Genomic DNA, 18,670 nt, shown 5'->3' on the forward strand with positions numbered 1-18,670 from the left:
AGTCAGTCCAACCAGCACATTATGCATTTGCCCGATTACTGAAATGATCATCACGAAACCGTCACCGAAAGATCACAATTCTTGTTGGAACAGTGGGAAGGACGATCCGATGACGATCATATTTTTGTTGGAACGGATTTTGTTTACTGCGCAGGAGAATTACCGTTTCGTGACGGTTCTCGGTCGTGTTGTAACAAACCATGGTAAAATTTCTAGGTTAGAAATTTGTCAACGACGCAAATATTTTATGTCATTGGTATATTCGGGCATTGTATAGTGAAATGTGATATTATATTTATTTAATTTTACATTACACTATTTTAAATATTAATATTCTGGTAAATAGTTGTATAAATATTGATGTTTATATAAATATTCTGACAAATGTCAGATTTAACTAAAATGTCATCTAATGATTTGCGACATTCTTAAAATCCTATATGACGTCAAAATTAATGTCGCACGAAAAAAAAGGTTTGGGGTCTACTATATAACTAAAACTGTGGTAAAATAAAATTCTTCTTTCACTTGTAATTTGCATCTTATTTTTGACCTTAACTAACTTATGCGTTTTCTAAACAATTAACAAATTTGCACCTACTTTAGTGTTTCCCCAAAGGTGTGACATATTATTTTTCTATCTATACCAATTCTCTTTTTTACACGAAACTTCCTAGCATGTTTTTGCCGTTTATGGAAAAGTAAAACACATTTGTTACGAAATATTTTATTTCTAGATAAGATTTACAATCGAACAGTTTTGGTAAAGGAATATGAACCTAATCACTTACAGGATTTTTACTTTTATGAGTATATGGTCATAATAAGGTCTACATTGTTTCCCCTTACTGGTTACATTCTTCCTTCACTTTTACAACCAAACTAAGCTAGGATGATTAGAAAATTGTAAGTATAACATACTAAGTTAATAAAAAGGGCAATAGGAATCAGAATTATTAAAATCCATGATATATACAAGAAAGTAGTCATCTACAGGAGTCCGCGAATCTTTACTCGTGCGTCATCATTTAAAGCATAGGAAATAAGTCGATAAGTCGGAAATTGAAATTTACTAAACGCAACAGAAAGTCACTTACTGTTGCGTTTAGTAAATTTCAATTTCCGACTTATCATCGACTTATTTCGTATGCTTTAAATGATGACGCACGGGTAAAGATTCAGGGACTCAACTGTATGTTGAGTAGTCATAGCTATAGCCAGTTTTTCCTCAATTTATCTCTTCAGCTTGATCTACTTAATACCATATCCTTATTTACTTATTATGACAAGTAGAGTTGTCAATCCTTAAAGCATATTTCTTCGGCTGAAGAGTTCAGCAGGAATTCATTTTCCTTGCAATAATTTTTTTCGAGATTAGAGAAAAATGATCGTGTTTATCCTGAGATCAATAGCAAAATTACCTAGACAAAGCTTAAAAAGCTATATTTCTTTTTCTACACTGTATCTAATATTATTAGGAGGATTAGGATGTTATAAAGAGATTTGTATCCTCTCAAAACCGGTGCTTTTGAATTATACATTGTTTTCCAGAGAATAAGCGGAAATCTGCAATTATTTCTTGCTAAAGTTGCATCTGTATTCTTTAAAATTGTTTTGGCGACTGCAGACTAAAGTTCAGGAAGAAATCATTCAAAATATTCAGCGTACAGACCTGGAAACCAATGTATCTTGTTTACTAAAATCACAATCAAGATGCACTAGAAATAAACAAACCTTCAATTTTAGGAGGAGCACTCTCGAATTATGATTTACAATGTTAATGATTTGGGATTTACAATGAAATACATAGTAAATCATGATTAGGGATTGCTCCTTCTAACATTCGACGTGTCGTGATTTTTTTATTTTTTGTGCATCTTGATTGTGATTTTAGTATAGTTGACTACACTGTCATATATTTCATGGAAGCTTTATCAATTATTGTTGCCCCTTTTACAAACATATTAGTCATTCATAGCCATAGCAACATAATACATTAATAAAAATGATATTTTTCCTCAATATAGATTATAAAAATAAATAAAAACAATTTGCAATTAATTACAAATTACTGTACTATATACAGTAAAAGAAACAATTCAATCAATTTTATAAACAATTAATTTCTAAATAATTAATTACACCAATAAATTGGATATTACTCATACCATGAACAAGACTTACTGTATCATCATGTGGCATCTCTAGTCCTAGTAGACAATGACGCAAAATAAATAAATAAACGATGACAATACAGAATTTATTAACAAAAAATTACTTTTAAAAATAATGTTAGATATCGAAAAATAGGTGAATTAGAGTTGGCCACTTCCCATAGGGTTTTTTGTAAGACATGTTCTTTTACAATTAATAAAAAATAATATTAAATAATTAAATAAAACAATTACGTGAACTGCATAATAAAAATCATGTAAGCCCTTGGTTTTTCGTTTATATAAAAAATTAATTATAAAAGGTTGTTACAATAAATTCAATTTAGTTGAATATACAGTATGGTGCCAATGTTTGGAATAAATTCGTTATTTCGTAAAACAGCGACTTTAAGGAAAAATCATGAAACAGGTCGATTTTTATTTTTAAATTATCATTTTTTGACATATATATCATACTAGTGACGTCATCCATCTGGGAGTGAAGACGTAATGGATGATTTTTTTTTAAATGAGAATAGAGGTCTTGTGCTAGCTCAATTGAAAGGTTATTGAATTCTCTATTCAGTAATATAAAAATTAACATAAATATTTAAACAGGGTGTCCATGAAAATTTTTTTAATTAAATTAATTGACACAAAAAGAAGAATGTATGTAATTTATTTAATTCAAAATACATTCTACTGCTGTCAGCAAATATACAAAAATAATTTTTGATAAATAAACATTGCTTTTCACTCAATTTCAATGTTAAAGCTGCCACCCATCTGCCTCTTGGCAGTTTGAGTATTGAATTTAAGCGAAAAGCAATGTTTATTTATGAAACAAACATTTTTTCTGTTTTCTGACAGTATTAGAAAGTATTTTGAATTAAATAAATTACATACATTCTTCTTTTTGTGCCAATTAATTTAATTGAAAATTATTTTTCTTGGACGCGCCCTGCACACAACCCCTATTATCATTTAAAAAAATCAATCGATTACGTCATCACTTCCCGAATGGATGGCGTCACTAGTATGATATATGTCAAAAAATCAAAATTTAAAAATAAAAATCGACGTTTCACGATTTTTCTTACTGGTTTTCGAAATAATGAATTTATTCCAAACATTTGTACCATACTGTATGCAGAGTGATTAACACGTCATTAGACGCACCCGCGGCAATATGCCGCAGTTACAAAAAGCCTCAAAACGCGTCACATCATTTATCCCGTCACATACAAGGAAAAAATAGAACAATATCAATTCTAATTCGGAACACTAAAAGACTTTTGAAAATAGAATTTAGACAATTTAATATTTGGTTAATTTTAATCCACTTTAGTAGAAGGCGGCAAATTGCTAACGGGCAGCAAATTGCTAACAAACATGGTGCGTGTAATGATGTGTTAATTAAGAATATTATTTTAATGGTAGATTGTGTAGATAAATATAATATTGTTTCAAATAACAGAAAATCAATCAATCAATACAAATCATCCTGTAGACTTCAGTTTAAATTTGGCTATAGATTACATTATGACGTTAGTAAAAAATCAATTCACAATGTCATATTCCCAATTATCCTGAATTTAAGATCCAATACTATCAAATATACTAATTAATTTTCAAATGTGGTGGTGAGGGGCTTGGGGGGAGGCTACAGCCGAAGCTTGTGGGGATGGGGGAGTGGGGGTTGTACTTGGTCCAGACTCGGCAGGAGGAGTTGAGTGGGAAGCGGGTACTTGCTGCGCAGCCCACTGGCCTTGTTCAGCTTGTAGTCTTTGATGTGCTTGCTGTCTAGCTCTAAACTCTGCTGCTTTTAATTGTTCCAAATGGAATTGCTGTCTTTCTGTTATAAGTTGTTGTCTCTGATACTCAAGCCCTTCGCGTTCCCTCTCCATGGTTGTTTCTAGTTCTTCAAAATGCCGCAATTTAATTTCAAGCTTTTTCATTTGAGTTTCTACTAACAGCGCTACCAGAGATTTGATCTTCCTTTCCTCCACAGCAGCTAAATGCTTCGCTTTAACTGCAGCTGCAGCTAATGCAGCCGCTGCTGCACTCTGCATTTCACTATCTTTTACAACTTTTTCTGTTTTACCGTCCGATATATCCATTTTTTCTTCCTTTTCACTATCCGATGCTTCCGATTTTAACTTATCACTAGCTTTGTCTTCCTGACTATCACCATTCTTTTTGTCTTCGCCAGATTTCTCGTCATCCTTATCCTCTTTCTTAATTTTATCTTCTTCCTCTTTATCGGGTACGGTGCCAGCTATACCAGTGAGAGCTAAGTTCGCGGCTGGGTCAAATTTACCATCAGCATTAGAAGCTTCAACATTTTTAAGATGTGCGTCCATCACAGACGCTGGCACTTCATCTTTAATACTAGCAAACTCGTTCATAGCTGATTTAGCAGCTGCTGCTGCTACTCGCGGATCGACAATAGACGCTAAGAAGGCGACGGTTGACATTATCGGGTTTCCAGCTTTACTAAACGGGATTGGTTGATAGGCTAAGGGTCCTAAAGCACCTCCAGCTTCTGGATCTTCTAAATACGGATCTTCAATTGGTAATCTAAGGAAATGAAGTATGCATTCATCTTGTGTGCGAGAACCAACGTGTTCACACACTTTATTCCAGTCATCTTTATACATTTCCAATCCTTCTAGGAGAAGCAGCGTCTCCTGTTCCGTCCAGTCTCTTGTCAGAGAAGCAGCACTTTTATTTCTTAAAACAGCAGGTTTCTTAACATACTGATCTAACTTCAGTCCAAAGTTGGACATTTCCGTAGCGGGTTCTGGCTTAATCTTAGTCTCACTCTTATCGAGATCAAGGAAAGTTTTGGCTGCGCTAGGTTGAGGTGTTTTAGGAGGGTTAACTGGCTGTAGACCAGACGGGGTATCTGAAAGAATATGAAAATGAGAAGTAGGCGGAGGCCCCATGGCCGTCGGTCTGGATTCGGTATCTACTTGGTAGTTGATCAAACCCCATTGCTCCAAAAACGCATGAACCCGCATTATGGCACAAACATCTCCTGCAAGGTTGCGTCTACATGCTGTACTAGTTATGTATTCAGTTGGGTTAAGCCGGTAGGTATCGATCATGAAATTTCTGAAAAATAAATGAGATTCCAGTGTTAATAATCCAGAGAAATAAGGATTTTCTCAGGGCACTGAAATATTCAGGTAGGGTAGAGATAGTGCAAACACTTCTGACCATGGAGCTCATGGAGCGTGAAGGTGGAGTCAAAATTCACGGAAAGGCAGAAAGGTTCTATTGTAGATACAGTGCGTTTCGCATGGAAGTGGGGACTAAACCAAATTTCGTCTACTGCGCCTTGCTCACGAGTGTTTCCACTATCTCTAGCTGACTACTTTTTTTTAGTTATTGTAGACCTATAGGAAGAAAACCTACATGTTTCCTGCCTAGAGTTCGTGTCCGTTTTTTAATTATTAACAATTTAGTGCAAAAAACGGATTTTTTTCGATTTTTTGCACCCCATGAAAAAGCTAAATAGTGTACATAAAATTTCAAAATTTAACTTTTTAGAACTTTGAAAAAACTTCAAAAGACCAAATTTTCAATGTTAAAAAGTCATTTAGTGAAAATCGATATTTGTTAATAACTTTTACTAAATTTAACTTAGAACTTTAGGGTTTTGCCCAAAGTTTGTATTGTAGTACTTAACAAGCCCTCAAAATTTTAGACCGATCCATTAATTAGTTTAAAAGTTATTTTATGCAGCCTTACACCTAAAGGTAGAAAGGCTTATGACTAAGTAAGTAAGTAAGTTATTTTATTTGTTTATCCCAGAAACCTTTGTTTTGCAATAACATAAGACAGAAAATAATGAAGATAGGGCAATTCTGCGTATGCCAAATGAATGTAGAAGAGCGATACTATAAAAATGAATTAAAAAAAGATAAAAAAATTATTTAATATAATAGTCAAAAATCCCAATGACAAATTTTTGAAATTTTGTAGTTTATAAACATTTTGAAGAACTTTAAAAAATATTGTTCGTAGAAAAAATATTTTTATACATTCGAAAAGCTAGTATTTTAATAATTAGCCTAGGTTAATTTGGGCCAAGGTTAGCCATGTGTTTTTTTAATTCACAGCTAATTTGTTTATAATAATTAAGGAATCTCATTGATGCCATTTTAAAGAATGGGATTTTTATTTTTTGTTAAAAAATTTGCACAAACATTGTACCTTCACAGGACCCTCTACGAATTTTCAAAAATATAGCTCAAATGGTTACTAGCGGGAACCTACAAATCCACTGAGTTCAAATATCGAAAAAGCAATTTCAAACTAATAAAATTTTCTGTATTTCCGGGTCTACTCAATGGAATTTGATCCTTCTTTTTTTATTTGTATGCAATTTCTGTGGACAGTTACGATCACTGAATAGTTTACACCTTAATTTTTATATTGTAATACTGTAAATTTGCAGTGTCGTATGGATTTGATAAATGTCAAAGTCAAAAAATTTCAAAAAGTCAATGCTTGTCAAAATTTTTGCGAGTGTTGAAAAATAAAATAACGATATCAAACTCCTCCAAAATGGTTATATTAAATTTAAATGATGCGCAAAAGCAAGAGCAACTGCCAAACTCGAAGAGGTTGGATTTTAAGACAAGTTGCTGCAGATTTGGACGTGAGCCATATATGTGCATATGAAAAATCAAACAAAGATTGGTATTTTTAAACCAGATTTCCTTGTTTTCATTATTAAGACCATAATCCATTCTATTCAAAAAAAAAATTCTTTTTATACTTTCCATTTTGTTAAACTTTGTAAAATATACCCATCTATATTATTTTAATTTTTTAATTTTAATCAACCTATTCTAGGTACACCACTGGTAACGTAACTTTGACGTAAAAGGTGCGTTTAAACAAGGTAGTAATTTAAAAAATCGGCTCCTAGATACGTAAGCCTGTAAACTATTCAATGACCGTAACTGTACATTGCAAATATGCAATTTGTTTATAAATTGATTAATTAATAAACAGTCTAATTTGTTTAAACAATGCTTGAAAAAATAATTTTTTTCCAAAAATCTATTTTTTTTAATCACATCTAGTATCATTAATGATCATAGAAAAAGTTAAAGTACACTGTAATAAATCAATTGGTTTTATTAAATAATTATTTACTGAAGATAATTTATTTAAGTACCTATACTCCTATACCTTAACTTTTTCTATGATTAATAATAATAGTATGATTAAAAAAATGGATTCTTGAGAAAAAATTATTTTTTCAAAAATTGTTTACAGACTGTTTATTGATTAATAAATTTCTAGACAAATTGCATATTTGTAATGTACACAAAAAGTACATACAAATTAAAAAAAGGAAAAATCAAAATCCCTCGAGTAGATCCCGAGATATAGAAAATGATAGTAGTTTTAAGCTGCTGTTTTAGTTTTTAAACTCGTGCATTTGTCGGCTGCCAGCTCCCCCTTAACTTACCACGACTTGCCACCATTTGAACTACATTTTTAAAAATTCGTGTATACCAGCTTTTCGAATATGTAAAAAGATTTTTTCTACGGAACATTTTTAAAGGTACCTATTCTAAATTTATTTTTTCGTATACAAGATTTCAAAAATTTGGCATTAGGATTTTTGACTATATTAGATAATTTCTTTATCTTTTTTTAACACATTTTGATAGTATCACTTTTCTACTTTCATTTGGCATACGCAGAATTGCCATATCTTCATTATGTTCTGTCTTATGATATTGCAAAACAAAGGTCTCTGGGATAAACAAATAGAATAACTTTTAAACTAATTAATGGATCGGTCTCAAATTTTGAGGGATTGTCAAGTACCCCAATACCCAACTTTGGATGAAACAATGAAGTTCTAAGTTAGTTTAAGTACCAGTTATTAACAAAAAACGATTATCACTTATATTGCAGCTTGCGAAGCAACAAATTAAATTTTTAACTTTCAAAAATAGGCATTTTGAAAGTTTTTTAATGTTCTAAAAAATTTAATTTTTTAATTTTGTCAACTATTTAGCTTCTTAATGGATTGAGTAGACATATGAGAAGCAGAAACTTAAGCCAAAAAACAAAAATATTTTAACCTAGATTACTTACGCATAAATTGGCACTTTGGGTATTGTGTATTGTTGTAGAATTGTTTTTTTTAATTCAGAAAATAAATTTATATCAAAGACCACGAGATCATAGATTTTCTTCACCCTGTATATGACCAAAAATTGTATAGAGTCTAATTTAGTTAGTAAACAGTGGTTCGGGGAAGGTGAAATCGTTAATGTGGTTTTCGTTAATGGGTTTTTTGAAAGGATTTACAGACAATGGTTCGGAAATATTGGAAAGTGCGTCAATAGGATTTTTGTAAATAATTCGTAGGTTTTAAACGGTAAACTAATTTTATTGAGTTTAGAATGTAAGGCCTTTTGTTTAGTTTTTTTGAAACAACGATAGTAATTTCATGTCTCTTAGAATTTTAACAAAATGGAAAGTTGGTATACAAATTATGTTGGAAAGTATGGATGTTTTGGGTAGAGAAAGATCGATGGAAGGGATGAGAATGTGGAGTCTGAATTTGAGAGAGAAAAGATGGTCACTGTGTGATTAATATCGGGAGAGAGCAGGCCAGTTTTTGAAAAGTGAGAAGTCAGTGTAAAGTGGTGAAATCGGCCTTTGCGAGCAGAATCAAGTTGAAACGAAATCGTTGACCGGTTGAGAAGTGAATTTTCCTGTGTCCGAGGAAGATTCTTTTGTTCTGTCTAGAACGAGTAGCTGATTGGTATCTATTGGCACAAGATATCGAGCAAGGAGAAAACTGAGTAGAGAATTCGAGGAGTCCTGGTTTTGTTTGTTTTTGAAGCAGTTTGGACGAGAGGGACCTTTTCGCAACATCCAAAGAGTACGTGTGGGAGAATCAAGAACGAGGCAAACTTACAAGTAATCAATTCAAAAGGAGAAAAGTAAATTTTATTAAATTTAGTATGAATAAATAATAATTTATTTAAATATTTTTTTTTGTTAAAACAAGGAGACATCAGAATTAAAGCTTGATTTATTAAGTAAGAAATTGTTGCAACAAATTTAGATTTCAGTATTTTTTTAATCTTATTTATACGGCATATTGGATAAATAAATAATAGATTACATTTATATGATATTGAATGTGTTTAATTTCCCTGTTTTATCCTGGAAGGAGTAAGCAACTAGAGATACTAGAAGCCACAAATCAAAGGTATTGCACCGAATACAAAATTAGCCCTGAGAATAAAGTTTATTAGAAAATTTAATTTGAATTTGGTTTTGTTTTACATAGGCAGTAATTAAATTAATTGAGTAATTAATTAAATTAAGAATTTGCTAATCAATCTAATAAAAGAGATAAAGTAGAGCATAACAGTATATAAGAAGAAGGTTTAATTTATGCAGGTGTCGATTTAAATTGTTTGGCTTTGGCTCACAGTGAGTTGTGATGCCACTGGTGATGAAGCAAACATTGCAAAGAAAAGTACAGAGGCGTATTTAATAAAGGAATTATGTTTGCTGAGAAAGAAATATACAGAGCAGCATTAACAAAGAAATATATTTTGTCGATATGTAACAAAGGCTGTAATTATTATGAGGCCATTATTATTCTGCCCTGCTTAGTAAAAACGTCCGATCTACAATTTTCGTTTTTTCGTGATAAGGTTATAAATCCACTACTATTAGACATTTAGCATCTTATTGCTTAGTCAGAAAGTCCTTTTCTGCCATCTCAAATCGTACAAAAGGGTAAATTTGTTTGTCCTTTCTACAACTAATAGCCGTTGTGCTTAGAATAAACGTCCTATTAACCTTATCACGAAAAAACGAAAATTGTAGATCGGACGTTTTAACTAAGCAGGACAGTATTAGAGTTGTGTGTAGAGCATTGCAAAGGCTGTATTTGAATTTTTCTGGCATGTCAACGTTCTTCAACCAAATGTTTTTCTCCGTTTCTTATTATGGATATGAAGATATGAAAAAATTACATATTTATGTATTTGGAAAAATTTGAAAGAGCCAAATAGAATATCTTGAGCACGTCTTAATTAATGCGAATAAAGTGTAGTACAAATTTGTACGCTAGGAAATAGATAATGATTCTCCTCCTTGTCAATTTGAACTTGCTTCATATTCACGATGGCGCCCAACGTGCACCATCGTGAATATGAAATTTAGTAAATTCGAAAGAATAGAATTCTTACCTGTATGCTAAGTATATCTCAGGAGTTTTCGATTTGTTTCTACCGTTAAAAAATTCCGGCATCGCACGCTTTTCAACTTCATGAATAGAGTTATAGTCGAACCACGCAGAATACGATGGAATAATAATGTGATGCGTTTGCTCTGTGACATTATCTTCTTGTCCATCGTCTTGTGTGTTGGTGTCACTGTTCTTGCCAGTTTGGGAATCCTCATTATTTCTCTCCTCATTCTCTTCTATATCTGTAATTGAACCTCCTTTTAAGGGTTGAAGTTCGTGGTCTTTCTTTGTAGGTGGATTGGTTGATGGTGTTGGAGAAGGCGTAACTTCCACAATGTTTGGTTCTGGAGTTGGTTCCTCCATGTCTTTTGTTAAGTCTTCAGATTCAGGATCCTCTGGTCTAGTTTTCTTGCCCACAGCAGGGCTTCTACCACTTTTTCGTTTGCCAATCTTAGACGGAGGCGAAGGAGACCGTTTTCTTTTACCTTTGTTTTTCTTACTGCGTTCATCTGAAGGATTCATTAGATCTTCAACAGACATTAACCTCGGATGTACTTTCTTTACGCCATTTTCGTCTACTTCATAGTCTTCCTCCGACATCCATTCATTGTACTGGTCAGTTTCATAGACCCAAGTAGAACAAATACGCCAAGCACCAGAATGCGGGCTAGGATTATTTTCCACGGTCAGATTTTCCAAGCCTGCTGTTTCTAAATTTACCCATGTATCAAATGAATTCGGGAAGTAATACCAGTGCATCATTACCATTTTGTCTCGTTTCGTGACAGGTCTTCCATATTCGTCTTTGAGTGGATCAACCGGCCCATATATAATATGAGTAGCGGTCTCTTCAGTTTCCACAATTTGACCATTGCGCTTGCGGATAATTTCTTTTACTTTCTGAGCTACTGCTTTATCCAGTTCTGGTTTTATAAAAACGATAGGAAGAGAATACAATTTTGCAGTAATCAGAGCCTTTTCCATACTTTGGAACATTTCATACACTCGCTCCAGTTTCGAGACATTCTAGAAAAGAAGTTGTTAATAAACAAATGTATATCAGAAACGTGTGAAGTGTACAAATATTTATTTAAAGATATCACAACAGCAAGAGGAAGCAAGGTTTCAAGCTACATAACAAATATACTTGATCTAATTACTTAAATTATACAATATTAATTTAACTGAATACTGTAATAAGCCACTATATAGCGCATTACGTCGGTTATGACGTATAAATTATGTCCAGGAATGCAGTAGGTCATTAACAGAACAAAACAAAACGTTTAAAGTATATCAACAGCACTTGTACAATTTTGACACTTTTTAATGACGAGTTATCTTCTCCAGAAAGTCTATCTCTATATAACAACTTATATCACATGAAAACCTATTTCTTACATAAAAAAAACAAAACAAGTGTGCCCATCTTTACTAAAAAATGTGCCCAGTTTTTACTAAATTTCTAACAAAAATAGAAAATAGACGGTTTCGTTTTGATTTAAATCTGTCTCTTGCCATCCCCCGATAGCGCTATCTCTAGGTCTACCTGTTGTCAAGGAGGCTATGCAAGAAGACAAATTTACATCAAAACTTTCGTATTTCTCGGTACAAAATAAAACTATTTATACCGGAGTATCGTTAGAACGCCCCCTAACGGGGAATAAGTGAAATGAATGACGACTCTATTGGATCCAGTCTAATTTCTAACATCTGATATTATCTCCTTTTAAAACTATATTTGGAAAATATTTGATTGTGGCATTTCTGTTGTAAACAAAAAAAATTTGGAAAAACATTTTACGGATCTATACAAAACCAGCCAAGATATGTGCAGAAGAGGAAGAAATAACAGAATAGAGATGCAGAGGAAGACCCATCTATCCAGAATGGTAAAAATTTGGAAGGACGAAAATATGCCTGTAGAATGGAAAAACGGACACATCACACCAATTTTTAAGAAGGTGATCCAACTAAGATCCACGAAGGGAAAAACAAAATATCTACTCTGACTTGAAGAGAAGATAACAGGACGAGATAAATCAAAATAGAAAACTACACTTTTGAAAGAGTCCAACAATTTAAATATTTAGGAGTAATAGTGAATGGCCAAAACAAGAGAAGTGAAGAAGTAACGGAACGAATACTAGCAGGCAACAAAACATACTGGAGATATCATAGGCTTATGAAGGATAAGAACTGATTAAAAAATACAAAACTGAAAATATACAGAGTTGCAATTAGACCAGCAGTTACGTACGCAGCTGAGACAATGTGCCTTACGGAAAAAGATGAAGAAAAATTGAGAATATTCGAAAGGAAAATTCTTAGACGGATTATGGGCCCGATAAGAACGGACAACGGAGAAATAAGAAGAAGAATGAACCATGAACTAAGAGACATAATGAAGGGAGAAGATATAGTTAGATTTATTAAGGCACAGAGGTTGAGATGGCTGGGACACATAGAGAGAAGGAAAAACGACCTACTGATTAAGAAGATCACCAGATGGAAACCAGAAACTGAAAGACCAAGGGGAAGACCCAGAGAGAGATGGGAGGACCAGGTCATGTGAGATATCAAAATTCTGGAAGTGAGAAACTGGAGGGAACTATGCACATATCGAAATGAGTGGAAGAAAATTGTAACGAAAGCCAAGTCATACAACAAATTTTGACAACATATAAGTGGAATGCGGAGTGATTCACCGCAATAAGCGAATCAGAGAGCTCTAAGTAGAGCGGCAAACATTCCCCCCGGAATGAAAAGCCCTGATGATGATGATCCAAATAAGTTGGATTTATAGTTAACCACATTTATAGCCAGAGACCGGATGGAGTGAGGAGAACAAGCAGGCTCAGAGTACGATTTAAGGACCAGATGGAAGACGACTTGCGAGTTTTAGGTTGACATTGGAAAACCAAGGCAAAGGATAGGAAGCTGATTCTGGAACAGGCCAAGACCCACCATGGGTTGTAAAGCCAATGATGATGATTGATCCAACTAAGTGCAACAACTATAGAGCTTTTATGTTACTGAAAACAACGTATAAGATCCTGATTATATTCATAAAATCATAAGAAACCGACTAAATTGTTACATAGAAAAAATATGAAACACTATCAACAGGGATTTAGAAAAGGGAGATCGAAAAAAGCTATTGTTCACACATATTGTTCATTGACCTTCAACAGGCCTTTGACAACATAAACAGACAATAATTATTAAAATAAATGAAATGGATGGAAATACCAGCAAAGTTAATAAGACTTTAGTTAATAGGACTAACTAGAATGATAATGAAGAGTCAAAGACATCATAGATCATCAAGATAATCATCAGCAAGAGTCAAAACAACCGAAAGACATACAAACGGCATCAATATAGAACGTGGAGTAAGACAAGGAGATATACTATCAACAGCGCTATTTAATATCATACTCGAGGGAGTAATCAAAGACACAGCTGAAGAAGTCAATTTCATTCAAAGTTCAACACAAATCATAAAATGCGGGGATGATCTAGCATTGGTAGCGCCTGACAAACAAAAGTTAGAAGAAACACTTCTAACGTTGATAATATAAGCAAAGAACAAAAAGATGAAGAAAAACTAAGAACAGTTGAAATAAAAATTAAAAAAGAATACAAGGCCCCATAAAGACAAAACAAGGAGAATGTAGAAGACTGATAAACCATGAAATAATAGATATAACCAAAGGGGAAGATGTAGTAAAATGTATTAAAGCACAAAGAGTGAGATGGTTTGGAAACATACAAAGACGAGAAGAAGTCACACTAATTAGGATGATAACTGGAGACAGTCATTTATATTTCATGATTGTGTTTTACATATTAGGTTATTCTTCTTTTTTGGCATCACAACCCTGGATATAAATCTTTGCCTGACTGGCTATGTCCTTACATACAGATCTATCATGTGTCCTTCTCCTCCATTGTCTTATTCTCATGGAATTCAGGTCGTATTAGATGTCATTCAACCATCTCGTTCTGGATTTTCCTATTCTTCGCCTTCCATTGTAATATTGTAGTACATTGTGTAACATTGTAATATTTTCTTTGGTTTTGTATTTTCTTCCCTCTGGACGTGTACCAGCCATGGCAGTCTCTTTTAACAAATCTTACAATATCATGCCATTCATTTAGTTCATCCATATCATTCAAAATTTCATATTAGGTTATTAACTGACACAAAATAGAATATTAGACAGTAAATAAGTACATTAACACATACATTCATGCACATTTCATTTCAAATAGGTCACTTACTATTAGGACATGCTTTGTTCTAGATGTGATGATATAGTATGAAATATTGAACTCATGGCTTATACTCCGGTCAACTTACACATCCGACGCTACAAAAATTACCATCAAGCTGAAAATTGGCAGGATTGTTCAAAATACCATCATAAATGAAATCTAAAAAGTCCTCATAAATCCGACCCGAGCTAAAAAATTTACGCGGGGTCAAAGGTCACCAAATATAGTTTTTAGCGATTTTCAGCGAAACGGTAACTTTTTCACAAAATTAGTTCTAATAAAAAATGTAGACTAGATAATTATCTATAAAAAATGCCTTATTAGGTACTTTTTTTCCTGAGAGCCACCGTTTTTGAGATATAACGATTCAAAAAGTGGTAATCGTCATAATATGCGCACACGTTTCCACACCACCTTTGAGGTAGTGTACTTAGCGCGTTTTTTTAACGTGGTTTTTTAACAATGGCTTTTTTTTCACGCTCTTCATTACATCCCTGGCCGCAAAATAAGCATTAAGCATTGTTGTTTAAAACAAAAAGCTGGTTCACTTACACGTGCTGTAGTAAGAGGAGGACTTTTGGTCGATGTACTGGCTTCTTGTTTTTCATGTTGTCTTTTAATAGCTGCAGCAATAGAACACTTTCGAGTATAACTTTTACGACACTCCACATGTATGGTCACAGATTTCTGCTCTTTAAGAAATTCTAAAAATTCATCAGCTCTTTCAGTACTTGCATTGATTCATGTTTTTATACCACGTCCAACGGCAACAATTTCACCTTCAGCTAAAATTTTAGCGCAAATAAAACAATATTCTGACATTTTAGTTATAACAATATATAACCAATATAGGTTTAACACGTATTTTCACTCCGGAGTAGTACTCAAGACTAATTAATACCTCGAGGGTGTCATCTACTTGAAGGATTTCGCCACCCAGGAAGATTACGGTGTAATTTGCATAATAGTAAACAAAATAGTTTATTGTATATTGAAATATTTATTAGTACTTAGCAATAAACATTTTTCCTAGAAAGTTGTCTTTCATTATTATGTTCAAACCCTTCTGAGAAAAGAATAGGTAGGGTGAAGGGATGGGAAAACCTACCGGTTAAAACCTAGAACCGGTTTTTTCTCTCTGCAATAATCGGGTTTTCCGGTTGCTTTTGTATCCCGGTTATAACCGGTTTTTTCTTTTTAAAGTAATAACCGGAGAAAAACCGGATAAGTTACCTCTTCATTAAATAGTAAATTCAGAAAAAAATGGGGAAATTGTTTTTAAATATTATGGAGTCCTTATTTTAATCCTACCTCATATATTTACAGAGAAAGAGCTGACATAAAAGCATCTATAAGCTAGACAGCTACTACATAAATATTATTCTTCAAACCAAGTATTGGCTGAACGATAAACACTGATTTGACTATTATAGATCGACTGTCTTTTTATCAGTGTGCCAAAATTGTGGATTACTGTAAATATAGAGCCCAAAGCTCATAATAATAAGCAAGAAACAGATTAAAGGTCAAATCTACGTCAAACAAACCGTAGTAGAAAGAGTGATGAACTACAGCTACCTCGGCACCATAACAAATGAAGAATGAAGCAACAACCAGGATATAAGCGCTCTCATCGGAAAAGAGTAATCGACCTTCCAAAAGTAAGAATGTGGCGATGCTATATATTTTCTCTCCTTTCTTGCGGTGTAGGATCGTGGATTTTGAACGAAGGTATGTGCAGAACATTGGAAGCATTGAAGATGTTGCTACATATATCGGAAAATACTTAACATCTCGTGGACTAAGGAATCAGAAACGAGGACGTCCTCAGAAGATCAAAGAATAACCGAGACCACCAAATTCGTCCTGTTACAAGCCATCCTGGACCGTTTACATATCGACTGATTATCTTGGTATCGATGTGTTCTTTCAATAGTATCGATATCGATAATACTGATACCGATTCGAATGGAGAATCGCAAACTAATGCGCAATGTAAATGTTAACATTGTAACCAAATGGGTATTGGATATTAATTAAAAAAACCGGACACCGGTTTTTCGAATAACCGGATTTTTTGACCGGTTATAACCGCCAGGTTAAACCGCAGGTAAAAATAACCGGTATAACCGAAAACCGGTGTTTTGTCAACAACCGCCATCCCTAGTAGGGTGATTAGATTAGCCAACGAACGTGTTTATTCCGACAAAACCCATCTTTACAAATTGAATTAAGGCGCATAAATAAAAAGAATTATTATAAATTAATACTTTGTCATATCAATTTACTATTTTTGTTGGGATTAAGCCGTAAAATCCAAATAGTTCTTATTATTTTCGCGTTACATTCACTTTGCAAAGATTTTTTTGTTGGCACTGTAATATAATACAGCTTATACATTGCATCCCTCGGTAGACCGAAAGCTGTATAGTAAAAACATTATCATATTTATAATCTTATATTATTATGTGTAATATAAGTTAAGTTGACCGATGGAATATTATGTTTACTTGTATTACAGCTTCAGTGATGTATATACCTGGTGTACTAATACATATTATATTATGACGATTAGAAGTCTTTCAACTCTTTGAATCGTTGTATCTCAAAAACGGTGGTTCTTAGGAAAAAAAGTATTAAAATATTTTTTATAGATAATTATCTAATCTACACTTTTGGTTAGAACTAATTTTACGATAAAACTTACCGTTTCGCTGAAAATCGCTAAAAACCATATTTGGTGACCTTTGACCCCGCGTAATTTTTTTAGCTCGGGTCGGATTTATGAGGACTTTTTAGATTTCATTTATGATGGTATTTTGAACAATCCTGCCAATTTTCAGCTTGATGGTAATTATTGTAGCCTCACTCCTATTTTTGAGTCTAACTAGACCGGTCTATTAGCACAATTCAACTTCTTACAATAATATTAACTTTTATTTCAAATAAATAAATGGTATTGTGTTCTTTGGCATCATTCATGCTGTACAAAGTCTACATAGTATGTGAAAATTGAAAATATTAATAAGATCATAATACAGTACATATTATTCAATTGGGCAATGTGAACTGACTGATTGTTCTTCTTGTGGTGCTTCCTTCTTTAGTGGAAGTTAGCAACTACACTGGCAAATCTGTCTCTCTCCAATGCGGCTCTAAACAAAGATGTTGAATCAAGGCAGGTCCAATCTCTGATATTTTTAAGCAATGAAATCTGGCACCTACCGGGGTCCCGTTTTTCCTTTAATCTTCCCTGGATGATCAGTTGCGCGAGGCGGTACTTTTCGTTTCTAATTATGTGTCCTAGGTAGCTAGCTTTTCTAACTATGAAGATCTTCAGCAGCTCCTTATCTGAAACTATTCTCCTCAGGACATTTTAGTTGGTGGTGTGGGTTGTCCAAGGTATTTTCAAGAACCTTCTATAAAGCCAGAGTTCAAAGGCTTCTAACTTGTTCGTCAGTGTTATGTTGAGCGTCCAGGACTCTGTTCCATACAACATTATTGACCACACATAGCAATGCAACGACATCTAAGAATGATATTAATGCTACTGTTACAAAATAAGCGTTTCATTTTGATATATGTATTCTCTATTCTCGCTCTTACTTCTTGTTTATAATCAGTTGATTGTTGAACTAACAACCAAGGTATTTGTATACATATTCAAGTTTTTGGTGGTTCACATACATATATTGGAAGGGGTAACTTTTTGTTCTTTGATATTTTCCTAACTTTTGTTTTCGCAGTGTTGAACTTCATCCCCATTTTTTCATAACTCTCTATGATCCTATTTAACAGTAACTGGATTCTATGGTTCGAATCAGTCATTAGAACAGTGTCAGCTGCATGTTATTTACTCTTTGTCCGTTTATTCTGACACCTTCTGAAGAGTGCGATAAAGCATTCCCAAATATTACCTCCGAGTAGACGTTAAACAGGATTGGTAATAGCACACAACCCTCTCTGACACCTCGTTGTATTTCGA

The 18,670-nt window shown here is 33.5% G+C and overlaps 1 protein-coding gene across 2 annotated transcripts in view; it reads right to left on the reverse strand.

The window, feature by feature from the left end:
- Positions 1 to 711: 711 nt before the first annotated feature.
- Positions 712 to 18,670, reverse strand: part of LOC114329548 (SWI/SNF complex subunit SMARCC2) — an 88,959-nt gene continuing 71,000 nt past the window's right edge. For both annotated transcript variants that reach the window (XM_050641304.1, XM_050641303.1), the window contains 2 exons: positions 10,406 to 11,430; positions 712 to 5,270 (listed from right to left, as the gene is read on the reverse strand). In XM_050641304.1, coding sequence (XP_050497261.1) covers positions 3,785 to 5,270; positions 10,406 to 11,430 — 2,511 coding nt within the window. In that variant the 3' untranslated portion in view covers positions 712 to 3,784. The remainder of the gene's footprint in view (positions 5,271 to 10,405; positions 11,431 to 18,670) is intronic.

This window comes from Diabrotica virgifera, chromosome 10, assembly GCF_917563875.1.
Source record: "Diabrotica virgifera virgifera chromosome 10, PGI_DIABVI_V3a".
In the NCBI taxonomy this organism is placed as follows: Eukaryota; Metazoa; Arthropoda; class Insecta; order Coleoptera; family Chrysomelidae; genus Diabrotica; species Diabrotica virgifera.